This window comes from Zingiber officinale, chromosome 2A (assembly GCF_018446385.1).
Source record: "Zingiber officinale cultivar Zhangliang chromosome 2A, Zo_v1.1, whole genome shotgun sequence".
NCBI classification, from domain to species: Eukaryota; Viridiplantae; Streptophyta; class Magnoliopsida; order Zingiberales; family Zingiberaceae; genus Zingiber; species Zingiber officinale.
In genome coordinates this window covers 152,766,217-152,777,991 of record NC_055988.1, presented here as the reverse complement: position 1 = coordinate 152,777,991, position 11,775 = coordinate 152,766,217, and the positions used below count along the sequence as shown (strand labels likewise).

Here is an 11,775-nt window from a genome sequence, read left to right as displayed (position 1 = left end):
GCATTACATGTGTTGCAAGTGACTAAGAATGAAGTCAAGTGTCTCACGAAGAATAAATACAATCATAGTCAGCACTTCAATCAAAGGACTACAACTATGACTCGATAAGATTGGAAGACCAAGAAATGTATACTTCTTGAGTCGAGTATCTCTCGAAGAGTAATTCAAATCTTAGGCAGCACTCCAATCAGACGACCGCAACTTTGGCTCGATAAGATTAGAAGACAAAAAGATGTATACTTCTTGAGTCGAGTATCTCTCAAAGAGTAACAATCTTGGTCAACACTCCAATCAGACAACCACAGCTTTGGCTCAATAAGATTGGAAGACAAAGGGATGTATACTTCTTGAATCAAGTGTCTCTTGAAGAGTAATACAATCTTAGTCAATACTCTAATCAGACGACCACAACTTTGGATCGATAAGATTAGAAGACCAAGGGAAGTATACTTCTTAAATCGAGTATCTCTCGAAAAGTAATACAATCCTAGTCAGCACTCTAATCAGACAACCGCAACTTTGGCTCGATAAGATTGGAATACCAAGCGATGTATACTTCTTAAGTGAGTGTCTCTCGAAGAGTAAATACAATCTTGGTTAGCACTCTGATCAAATGACCACAAGTTTGGCTCGATAAGATTGGAAGACCAAGGGAAGTATACTTCTCGAGTCGAGTATCTCTCGAAAAGTAATGCAATCCTAGTCAGCACTCCAATCAGATGACCACAACTTTGGCTTGATAAGATTGGAAGACCAGGCGATGTATACTTCTTGAGTCGAGTGTCTCTCGAAGAGTAAATACAATCTTGGTCAGCACTCCGATCAGATGACCACAAGTTTGGCTCGATAAGATTGGAAGACCAAGGGATGTATACCTCTTGAGTCAATCCTGGTCAATACTGCAAGTAGACGATCATAGCTCTAGCTCAGTGAAATTGGAAGACCAAGTGATGCATACTAGATTGAGCACTTTTTTTACAACAAGTGTAATCATGATCATCATCCTGATTAGACAACCGTAGTTTTAACTCGGTGAAATCAGAAGATTGGAATTATGGAGACTTGCTTTTAAGTAAGATTGAGGCCCTTGAAGTGTTTTATAAATAGTAGAAATGTGGTTGGAAAAATCAATTAAGCAAGATCATCCATGGCGATTAACGACAGGATATTCCTCAAGGAATGTTACTCAAGGAAGAACAACATTCCGATAATTGACTATATCACATTCACCTCAATTCAACAATCATGGCTTAAACATTAAGGAGACGATAAAAGCTATGTTGATAAATTTTGGGTTTATCCTAAAAATTATAGGGAAATTTATCCTCTCGGTAAACCACAAGCCTCAGTGAGATAGAAATGAAAAATCTCTATAAGACATTGAAAGGTCACGAACCTTCTAATGTGGGGGTTAACCACAGTGCCAATATATATGATACATTATAGTATCTAAAAAATTATGAGAAGGTCACTAGTATAAAATGGTAAGTTTTGAAATAACTTAATACCATTAAAGCAGTAGATCTCTAATGGTAAAATCTATATTAAATATAGAGAATTGTGCAGATCCGCTAGGCCTACCAAGAGATCAATTATACTGCATGTCTAGGGGAATGAGCCTAAAACTCAACATTTAAATCGAGTAGTGGTAACCCAACCATGTTGACTAGAGATCCTAAGATCATGGTTTAAAAGGGATAAGTAAGCTACAAGATTCGAGGCATCTAGGAGTAATTACTCCAACTCATTCCTGGAGACAAAAGGTGCAACATATGAAATAAGTAAAGGATGAACAAAAGTTCTTAATGATTCCTATATTATACCATAAAGGGTATAATAGGGTATTGCATGATACTCTTAATAGGAGATCATCTATATAAGTGTGAAGATAGACTGCTTTAATGAAACACTTATGAATCTCAAGCTTTGCCCATGACCAAAACGGGCACAATAGAGAACTAGTAAAAGCCTAGGGGCTATTGTGTGGATATGATTATCTTGGATTACACCAACGGCTGAGCCATTCAAGATATAGTTCATTGGGCAGCTAAGTAAATATGATCGTATTCCACTACGGAAGGTTCAAAGTCACAAGCTACCTTTCCTGATGTAATAGTTTTCCGATGAAACTCTTGTTTGAGATTTGAAACTTATCCATAATTTCCATTCGTGTGGGGGATTGTTGGAAAATTGATTTGATGACCATTAGGGATAAGACGACTATTTTGTGAGTAGACCGTTGTAAACCAATTTATCGAGTGAATGAGAAATTAATGTTTAATGAAGGATTGCTCCGGTATGATCGGACGAAAATTTGATTCGTATACAAGTTGGATTCATGGATGAACGCTAATTCGAGTATGTGGAACTATTGAGGGGTATAAAATTATAATTAATTTCATTGATTAATTTATTGATTGATTAAAAGATTAATCATTGTGATATTAATTAATTAATTAATATTTACAATAGATGAAGTAAATAGTTAATCACATTAATCAATTAAATTAATTATAATGAAAAAGTTTAATGAAAAGGTTTAAGGGAAAAGACACATCTCATATCCTTCCATCTCTTGGAAGAAATCTTTCACCTCTTGAGAGCTGAGTAACCCTTCATTCCTATAAAACAAATCTCATTCCTTCCACTCAAATCACTCAATTCTCAAGTTGTGATTTTTTTTCTTGGGTTCTATTCTCTCTCTCCTCTCTTAAGAGTTTCAAGACTTCGAAAGTTTGATAGGGCTCGAAATTTAGAGTGCTCCTATTTAGAAACGTAAGTCGTTGTATCTTGGGAGACGATTGCCAATAAACCATAAGCACCTAGGCGGAGCAATATCATCTTAAGGAAAGAAGACTTAGCCTTCACCAAGAAAGGTCAGTAGCGACGATACCAAGAAAGGTATGTCTCTTACCTGAAGGGGTACTTCGATAACCGAAAGAGAATATCGAGAGTATAAATGAGACAAGGTCCACATCACCATATCGAGGTCTACCAATTAAAGTCAACTCATCATCGTAATGATTAACCAGACCTAACTGTTAGATCTCAATATCAAAAATCAATATACCCATGTTTTTTCTTAGACGAATAATATCCAACAATGATTTATATATCAAAACAGAAGATTGGGACCACGCGAATCAGAGTTAGTAGGCTTAGGAACCGTTCATTTAAATATGATCCGACCCCGCCTAAATGATGGGCCGGGACGGGTCAGTCTTTTCCTTGGTTATGGGTCGGTGTGGTTAGAGCGTTGGCATTTGAAAAAATGGAAAAACTTTTTTTTATTTTTTTAATGTTAATTATATTTTAAAATTGATTGCATCGAATGTCGATGCAGAGAGTAAAATCGGTGGCAATGCAATTTTACTCTAAACCCTGAAATTCTAAACAAGACCCACAAAATTCGAAAAAACATCAAATTAAAGGAAAAAAAGCACGTAAAGTAGAGAAAAATCTCCAATCACAACTTGAATTTTGCATGCAATCCCCACTCATAAAAAACTTTGTTTCCACTCCCTGCATGCAAAATTTTATTTGCTTCAACTCCCTCATGCAAATATTGTGACCAAATTGCCCCTCAAATTTTTTAGGTACAAAAGGTCCAAAAATGAGTATAATTCCTCTTAAATTCAGCACTTTATATTAGAATCGAGTATATTTTCTATTAAATTGGGCATATTTTTTTCCTATTTAATATAATTCCTCCTAAATTAAGCACCATGTAAAAAGAAAATCTAGTATATTTTCTATCCAATTAAGTATCATTTAAATAAAATCTAGTATATTTTCTATCCAATTGAATATCATTTTAAAAAAATCTAGTATATTCGAGCATATTTTCTATTAAAATTGTCCTTCATATTTTTAGATATAAATAGTCTAAAAATGAATATAATTTCTATTAAATTCAATATTTTAAACTAGAATCAAGTATATTTTTTATTAAATTGAGTACGATTTTTTTCCTATTTAATATAATTTTTCCTAAATTCAGTACTATTTGAAAAAAAATCTAGTATATTTTTTATCCAATTGAGAAAATATATTAGATTCTAGTTTAATGTACTGAATTTAAGAGGATTTATACTCATTTTTAAACTTTTTATGCTTAAAATATTATGGACAATTAGGTAAGTATATTAGACTAGGGAGTAAAAAGAGAAAAAAATTCCAATGAAGAGTACATGCAAAGTTGTGTTTGCCAATGGGACTGCATGCAAATTTTCCCTTACCTGTGTCCCTGGAAATGACGAGGAAGAAAGGTCGCCGTTTTCCCGATGAGAGGACGACGATGGACGACATGCTGCGCCGGATCCTCTCCAGGCTGAGCGACACCCGAGACGTCGCCGCTTGCTCCTTTGTCTCCCGGCGCTGGCGAGAGGCCACCGCTTTCATCCCTTCCCTCCACTTCCTCAGCAATGCCTTGCAAGGACTGTCGACGCCGACATCTTACGCATGGTTTCCGCCGCCGCCTCCTCCCTCGAGGATCTCGTCATCCACTGTCCCTTTTTCGGCCTTAGCCTCGCCTCCTGCCTCGCCCTCTGCGACCGATCCCTCCGCTCCCTCGATCTCCACGTGAACTTCTTCGACGGCGGGCTCGACTGCGTCAGCCTCGCCAAAGGGTTAGAGTCTCTCAAGCTCTGGCATCCCTCCCTGATTTCTTCTCCCAATTGGGGTTTGCCCGCCTACGGGAGATTGCGCAGATTGGAGCTGGTCGGCGGCATTGTTCTCAGCGAACATTTGGCCGACGTGATGCGTGCTTGCCCCCATCTCACTGACTTGATCCTAATTAGATGCTGTTCGGAAGGCGCGATCTCGATTGAACTGGAGCGATTGGAGAGATGCAAGTTGGACCTCTATTTTACAGTGCATTGTTCCCTAAATCTGAACTCGCCGAGGCTTCAAGACCTTGATATCCAAGGATTTTACCGGATTCGAGTCGGCCATAATCACCGGTTAAAGAGGCTTTCCATCGCAAACAGTGAAGGTGAATTCCACAACACCAAAATCACAACTTTCCTATCCATTAAGCTCAAATTCAAGTTGAATGATTTCAAGTGTTCGTTAGGTAATGTGACGATGGTGGATGTGGGGAAGCTACCGGAGCTGGAGTATTTGTCGATCGAAGGTCAACATTGGTATTGGAGTGAGATAAGGACTCTTCTGCGAAATGCAATTGAGGTGGAGCACTTGGTCATTAACATTGAATATTCTGGCGATTTCCTTGAACCAGAAACTTTTCCAGCGATTCAATTGGAAGAATTCTTCAGCAACCACAGGAAACTACAAGTTGGAGGACATCCACGGTGCGTTCTTCGCAGCATTTCAGCATGGTATTAGTCCAGAAGATGTGAGTTTTGAGTTCTGCTCGTATTTTGGTAATTCATTGATGATCCTTGTTTAGAATTTCTTATTTTTGATATGGCAGTTGGAGCTAGAGTTTATGAAGAACTTACTTTTGACATGGCAGTTGGAGCTAGAGTTCATGATTTCTTCCTCTCTCGAGGAGCTGATCGTCGCAGTGAGCTCGCCGCTGCATTTGAAGGAGAAGGCGAACACACTCGAATATTGGCTGTAGCATTGCGTGAAGCTGCGGAGGATATTGATCAGAATCTCGCAGATGGTCAGTGATGAGAAGGTTGATGATTTCTTTGAAGACATTGGCAATATCAGGAACTTGTACTGCACGATCGTCCAGATTGACTTACAATTATCTACCGTGCCTGTGTAAACTATACCATGCAGCTCTCTATCAGTTCTAATGTCTGCAAGATTATTAATCCTTCGCATGTGGTTTGAGATTTGGACTAGCAGAATATTTTAAAAAAAAACTTATCATTACTTCCAGTCGGAGCTTTCTCCCTGGTCATAACTCGATAGCGAGCCATAACCCAGGGACGAAGTTTGATCTTATTCAGCATTTCAAATTCATTTTGGCAGCTAAAGACCAGGAAAACAAAACTCATTGATTTTTTCTTTTCAGCATTCTATATTTTTCACAACTCGTATCTCAAGTTCCCATAAATATCAATGAGAAAACACTTCAGGAAAAAAAAAAAAAAAAAGGAATTAGCTCACTAACAGCATTCGATATTGAACCAAAATATGCTTGGTCTCGATCTTCAAGTTTCAGCACCAGACGAGTTGCTTCCGTCTATATACTCGGGCACAATCTTCAGTGGTCTCTGCTTCTCATACTGGGAAAAGAATGAAGCCAAGCAACATGTGTGAAACATACAAAAAGAAAGAAAGAAAAAGGAATAATGCTGAGGGACAAAGGCAGTGATTTCAGAATCGACAGTTTAACTAGTTAACCAGGGATCATAGGAGGCCAAAGCAATGAACAAAATACTCTGAAGAACTTTACCTTCTTAAGAAAGTCATCAATCTCCTCCGCAGTCAGAGCTTCCTCCCAGCCATTTTTGTCCCATCCAAGGGACCGTAAGAAGGCTTCCTCCTCAGGATCGACAACATTGTCTGAGTTGAGATTAGTTTCTACATTGTCATCAGCAAAAGATCTCTCAGATTGATCTGAAGCACAAAAATCTAGATTCATACTTCCAATATCTGTTGGTCCATCAAAACCAGCAGATACTGATGGAAGGTTATTTTTCATCATATTAACAGGGAAGGTGTTGTGCTGTTGCTCTCCATTTGACTTTTCTGCACTCAGTGTTGGTTCGAGTGAGCTTGGCACTGAGATAGTACTTGAATTATTTGAAGATTTCTTCCTTAGCAAATTGAAGAAGGCATTCCTATTTTGAGCTTGAGAAAGGATTTTTCTATCCCCTGTATTCTTGTCGATGTTAACATTCTGGTCAGTTGAGACCTTTGAAGGAAGAAATGCAGAAGACAAGATGGGACCAACGGGGTTCACAATCTTGCTTAGACCTTGACCATCTTTAGCAACGGAGGTGATGCCATTCTTCTCTCGGTTAAGAACCTGAAAATTCCCCACTGAAGATGTCTTTGCAACATCAGAATTAGTTGGCGACCGAATAGTTTGGTTCACGTGCAACAGTTGGCCAGCCTTGGTAAGAGAAGTAAAATCCCCACCTCTTGCAACTTTAGATTTTGCCTTATCTGACAGGTTGCCGCCATTCTGAGAGCAACAAAATATTGTGAACAAACGAAGAATAAAAACATGAACAGTGAAACATCCTTTTGAACTATTGAGATCTATGAAAGGTGGAACTCATTTTGAGCTTGAAAATCACTCAACTCAAATAGTCAAGCTTGAAGACGTGGAACACAATGTTTTTATCCATTAAATTGCTTGTGTATAAACAAATAAAAATCCAGACGTGGACGATTTGTAGATCATGTTAATTAGGCCGATAGTTGCGAAGTCGCAAATCTCTCTCCTAAATGTCTATAATAAGTGGAACCAATGGGGCACTTAAAAGGACAGCATTTCAGGCTTATAGTTACAGTACATGTTTAGAAATGGTTGCAACCTACAGTATGCAGTAGAGAAAAAGTGGTAACGACAAGCAACAAATAGCAGGGATGAATCTTCTCACTCTACTGAGCTTTATGCAAGATATAAAGTTGATTGGCTAACTACTTATCCTAAAACTTTGAGGTCTACAAAAAAGACCAATTTATATATTTATATTCTTAACATGCTCTGTATGTATGGATTTCACTCTCCCTTCATGCCCTTTAATACCCTTCCACATGTGTGAGTGTAATACTCTCAAGTCTCATATCATATGTGAGTGGATATACTTTCCCTGATTGGTACAAACCCATATATATATTGTTGATTTTTTTTTAACATGGGTAGGATTTAAAGCTGGACCCCTGCTCTCATATCATGTTAAAGTTAATTGTTTAATGACTTATCACAAAAACTTGAGTTGTTAAGACAAATAAATTTACATACTTATATTTTTCACTTAGTGGATAGAGCTTAATGGTGTAAAATGATACATATAGTCAACTTCATCTAGTGGGATAAGACTTGATTGTTGTTGTAGTATATTTTTTCACAACGCCGACTTGTCGTTTTCATAGTTGTTATTCCAACAACTAATATTTCCTTTGGTCTCCTCTACCATTTGTGTCTTGCACTCAAATAGGCTCAATCCTTTTAACTATACATGCAATCTAATGTGTAGACATCGTGACAGCCAAAGTTTCCTAAAAAAACATTTTTCATCAAATAGTTAAACTATACTTTTCTGGATTATCCAACCAGACTAAGTTACGAGAATGATAAATCGACTTAATACTAAATCTCAGTCTTTAATACTAGATCTCAGTCTCCTGATTAATGAATTATAAAGCTATTCTTTGCAAATGGATGAAGCTTTTGTTAACCAATGATCAGGCCAAATTTAAAGAAAAAGCAGAGTTGAATAAACAGTTGTGCAAGCACCTAGACAGACACAAGCATTTGGGGGGGGGGGGTTGACCTGCTACATGGAGCTCCTCTAATGTATCATAAATATTTTAAACTGATTTTTTTGCATGAACAGGAAGCATAAACAAACCATTTAACTTGGTCAAGTTTTTTTATAAGATGCATTTAAGACGTAGTAAAATTTTCAGAATCATGGAGTCAAATTAAATACATGCCATTCTTATATTGGTTATCATAGATATTGTAACTGAATCCATTATCTAAAGCATTGAGCATAATGAAATTTTGGGTTTCTTTATCTATTGTAAGTTCAGGAGTAGGAAAATTGGAATTTATACCCTCACTAACTGTTGACAAACAGGATAAGAAGAGGAAGATCAACAACTGAGATAGAAATTAACACAAAAAATCATAATCAAAATGGGGGAAGAATGAATAGAACATAGATATATTGCACCCAACTAGAACTGAGTTGCAGGAATTTATACAAAATCGTAGATAGTTTTCCATTTTATTCTCTCTACTTGTATAGGAAGCAAACAATCATCTTCACTTTTTACTAAAAGACATCCCATTATGGTAAAAGATACAGACAGCATGTTACAGGTGCTGCTAATATGCACACTAAATCACACAGAACTGACTTTTTAAAAGTTAAGAAACACATTTATTCAGCTTTACCACACACCCTACTTATCTTATTCAAACAATAACTTATTTTGCATGATACTAGTTGTCTAGTATGAGAAAGTAATACCAACTATGATGATACATGACTTTTCTCATGTAATTTATGGAGTAAAAGTGCAGTGCATCAAGAACCTTGTCCTTACAAAAATTTCTTCTCATAAGAAGATTTGAGCAATAGAGAATCAGGGAAGGAAGTAACTATTTTTTATATAAATGATTGGGAAAAAAATCAACTTGCCAAGAATCAAGGAGGTTATCATACCAAGGCTTTAGGCAATGAAGGTGTCATGGGTATCAGCTGCTTGCATTTCCGAAGAGTGAGTTCCTCAATCCTTTGAGAGTTTATGAGCAACTGCAAATAAATGAAAGATTAGTTTGATGAAAATGTTGTCTTAGACTCTTAGTGTTAAAGAAACATGTGGTAATAATTCCTTTCAATGAATTACCTGTGGAGTTTCACTAACTTGAGATGGTGCTTGAGTCAATGCCTCTGCCATGTTTAATCCTGGCATACTGCTTCCTGGTGTAGATGCATGATTGACTGTAGAAGCCTGTAGAACAGGTGAGTTTATACTTCCATCAGTTTCAACTTTGACTGGTACTTGTGCCAGGGCTGAAGTTCCAATTATGACAGGAGAGCCAGTAGGAAGACTCTGAACAGCAGTTCTAAGACCAAGAGGTGACACAACAACTGCATCTGAGAAGCCTTGCTTTCCTTCAACTCGAAGAGATGGGAACTCTTTGTCAAATGAGGTTTTGCCGATACTTCCAATAGTACTTCCCCTAGATGGAGAATTGTTATTTCCACTACTTCCAAGCTTTTTTGGCCAAGACTCAACTTGCCTTCCTGCTACAAAAGATTGAGACCGCCTTAAGGCATGTTCTTCAGACCTAACTCCTATTGCTGAATCATGATATTCAAATTCATTGTCAAGCGAATGCAACTTGTTTTCTCTGTCACGGAAATCAAAATCCTTATCCTGGTTCCTATCCCGAGATCTCCTGAAACTACTGTAAGCCTGAGATCTGCCAGAATTACCTTTCTCACGAACTACACAACCATTCGAGCTCAAGCTCCGGCGCAGATTCCTCTCTTGGTCGTCTAGTAATCTATTCCTTGGGCTAAGTCCCACACCATTTTCATCTAAGGAAAACAAACAAACAAACATTGCATTAGCAACAATTATATTCATGAACATATTAAAACACACGTTCCATAACAACAATAACTAAAGGTTAACGAATCTAGTGTGAAATAGTTGGGGTACCAAAACGTTTGGATGAACTGGTTCGCAGGCCATTGGTTGATGCACTCCCGTTTGCAACCTTGTACCACTGCGGAACCAACGCTGGCTCACCTTGCTCCATTTTCCACACAGACCATTATCAATATACAGTTAAGATCCTCTACCTCTACATCCAATTTTGAACCAACTTACTCATCCAATTTTACTTCCTAAACAAAACACATCAACAACAGAAGCCCATCCCACTACCTTGCCCAGAGGAAGTGTGAAGTTTCCTAAATGAAGAGCCACTCTCGAGTCGTGCATCCACCACAGGCTCTAAGTTTGCACCATAAAATTGAAAGGGCTTTGTCTAGCAAGACAGCTAAACTGTCAGGGGAGTGGGAAAAACCTATTTTTGCTCAGATGGTTAAGCGTCAACCTTTATGCATGCATTTCACGGCATCAGACACCCATGGGAGGGCACTCGGATTTGAAACGAAGCAAAGATGCAACCACAAAACTACCTCAATTCTTTAGCAGAACGACCCCAATACTCCCCCAAAACAACAGTGCTCCCAATCGGGCACAGCAAGCCCTAACAAGGAGAAACCGAGGGCGAGGAAACGAAAGAGGGAAAATATCCCACCCTCACCTCAAAGCACCTGAGAAAAACCACGACGACCTTCAAACTTCAAACCCTAATTCCGCCCATTAAAAAATTAATAACAAGCAGAAAGACGGCGAAGATTGGCCTCCCGAGTCTCCGAGCCCAAGCGAGATAGATTCCTGCTAACTGGAATCCGGTTTCGATCGGACAAAAGGTAGTTGCGAGCGATTCAAAGAGTCACTGCGGGGGCGAGAAGATCGATTTGGACCTCTCTAATCGAGGAATCGGAAGCCGCTGGGTCTGAGAATCCTGTGGCGTGGTCAGATTGCTCGCTGTAATCGTTGCGGTCTCGACTGGGAAAAACCTACGATCGATGATGACGATGAGAGGGAGATGGCTAAGGATGCAACTAACTCGCTCTCCTTCTTGGCTTGTTGCTTTTTGTGGTTTCTTATTTTTATTTAATTATGAAATAATACCAAAAATCAATTAATTTAAAAAACAAATATTTATCCGGAAATAAATATCACTCGATCCGTGTGTGGTGGTGGCGAAAGATTGTCTCGGTCTTAAAATTTTAAATTTTAAATATTATTTTGTTTTATTTATGGACACATTTTAGCTAATTTAAAGGAATAATTTCCATTTTAAACTCTCTTTTCGATGTTTCCTCTTTTTTTTTGTAGTCTTAAGAATTAATCTTGTCTTATTATGTATGCGTTTTCTGCTAATGATAAATAATTTTATTAAAATATTACCAATTGTAATTAATTAATTAATTGTATCATAAGTATTTAAAATTTACAAATTATAATAACTTTATTATTCTAATTATTTCAATCGTGTCTTTTATTTTTGATTCAGTATTATTGAGA

At 37.7% G+C, this 11,775-nt stretch overlaps 2 protein-coding genes across 2 annotated transcripts; one reads left to right on the top strand and one right to left on the bottom strand.

The window, feature by feature from the left end:
- Nucleotides 1-4,263: 4,263 nt before the first annotated feature.
- On the top strand, nt 4,264-5,798 carry LOC122042775 (F-box protein At1g10780-like). The gene is made up of 2 exons (XM_042603079.1): nt 4,264-4,993; nt 5,075-5,798. Exons 1-2 carry the CDS (start codon nt 4,462-4,464, stop codon nt 5,344-5,346), a joined length of 804 nt encoding a protein of 267 aa, XP_042459013.1. The 5' UTR covers nt 4,264-4,461; the 3' UTR covers nt 5,347-5,798.
- Nucleotides 5,799-5,956: 158 nt separating this feature from the next.
- LOC122042774 lies at nt 5,957-11,331 on the bottom strand. The gene is made up of 5 exons (XM_042603078.1): nt 10,333-11,331; nt 9,511-10,208; nt 9,327-9,416; nt 6,374-7,108; nt 5,957-6,203 (listed from the first exon to the last, which is right to left on the bottom strand). The coding sequence occupies exons 1-5, from the start codon at nt 10,430-10,432 to the stop codon at nt 6,129-6,131; spliced, it is 1,698 nt and encodes a 565-aa protein (XP_042459012.1). The 5' UTR covers nt 10,433-11,331; the 3' UTR covers nt 5,957-6,128.
- Nucleotides 11,332-11,775: the final 444 nt, after the last annotated feature.

What these genes read in the sequence shown, in the direction of transcription:
- LOC122042775 (XM_042603079.1), top strand. Translation starts at nt 4,462, where the DNA reads ATGGTTTCCGCCGCCGCCTCCTCCCTCGAGGATCTCGTCATCCACTGT. An exon ending in TTCCATCGCAAACAGTGAAG is followed by an intron (nt 4,994 to 5,074) that starts GTGAATTCCACA and finishes AGTGTTCGTTAG; the next exon opens with GTAATGTGACGATGGTGGAT.
- LOC122042774 (XM_042603078.1), bottom strand. Translation starts at nt 10,432, where the DNA reads ATGGAGCAAGGTGAGCCAGCGTTGGTTCCGCAGTGGTACAAGGTTGCA. An exon ending in CAGTTCATCCAAACGTTTTG is followed by an intron (nt 10,209 to 10,332) that starts GTACCCCAACTA and finishes TGTTTTCCTTAG; the next exon opens with ATGAAAATGGTGTGGGACTT. An exon ending in CTTCATTGCCTAAAGCCTTG is followed by an intron (nt 7,109 to 9,326) that starts GTATGATAACCT and finishes TGTTGCTCTCAG; the next exon opens with AATGGCGGCAACCTGTCAGA.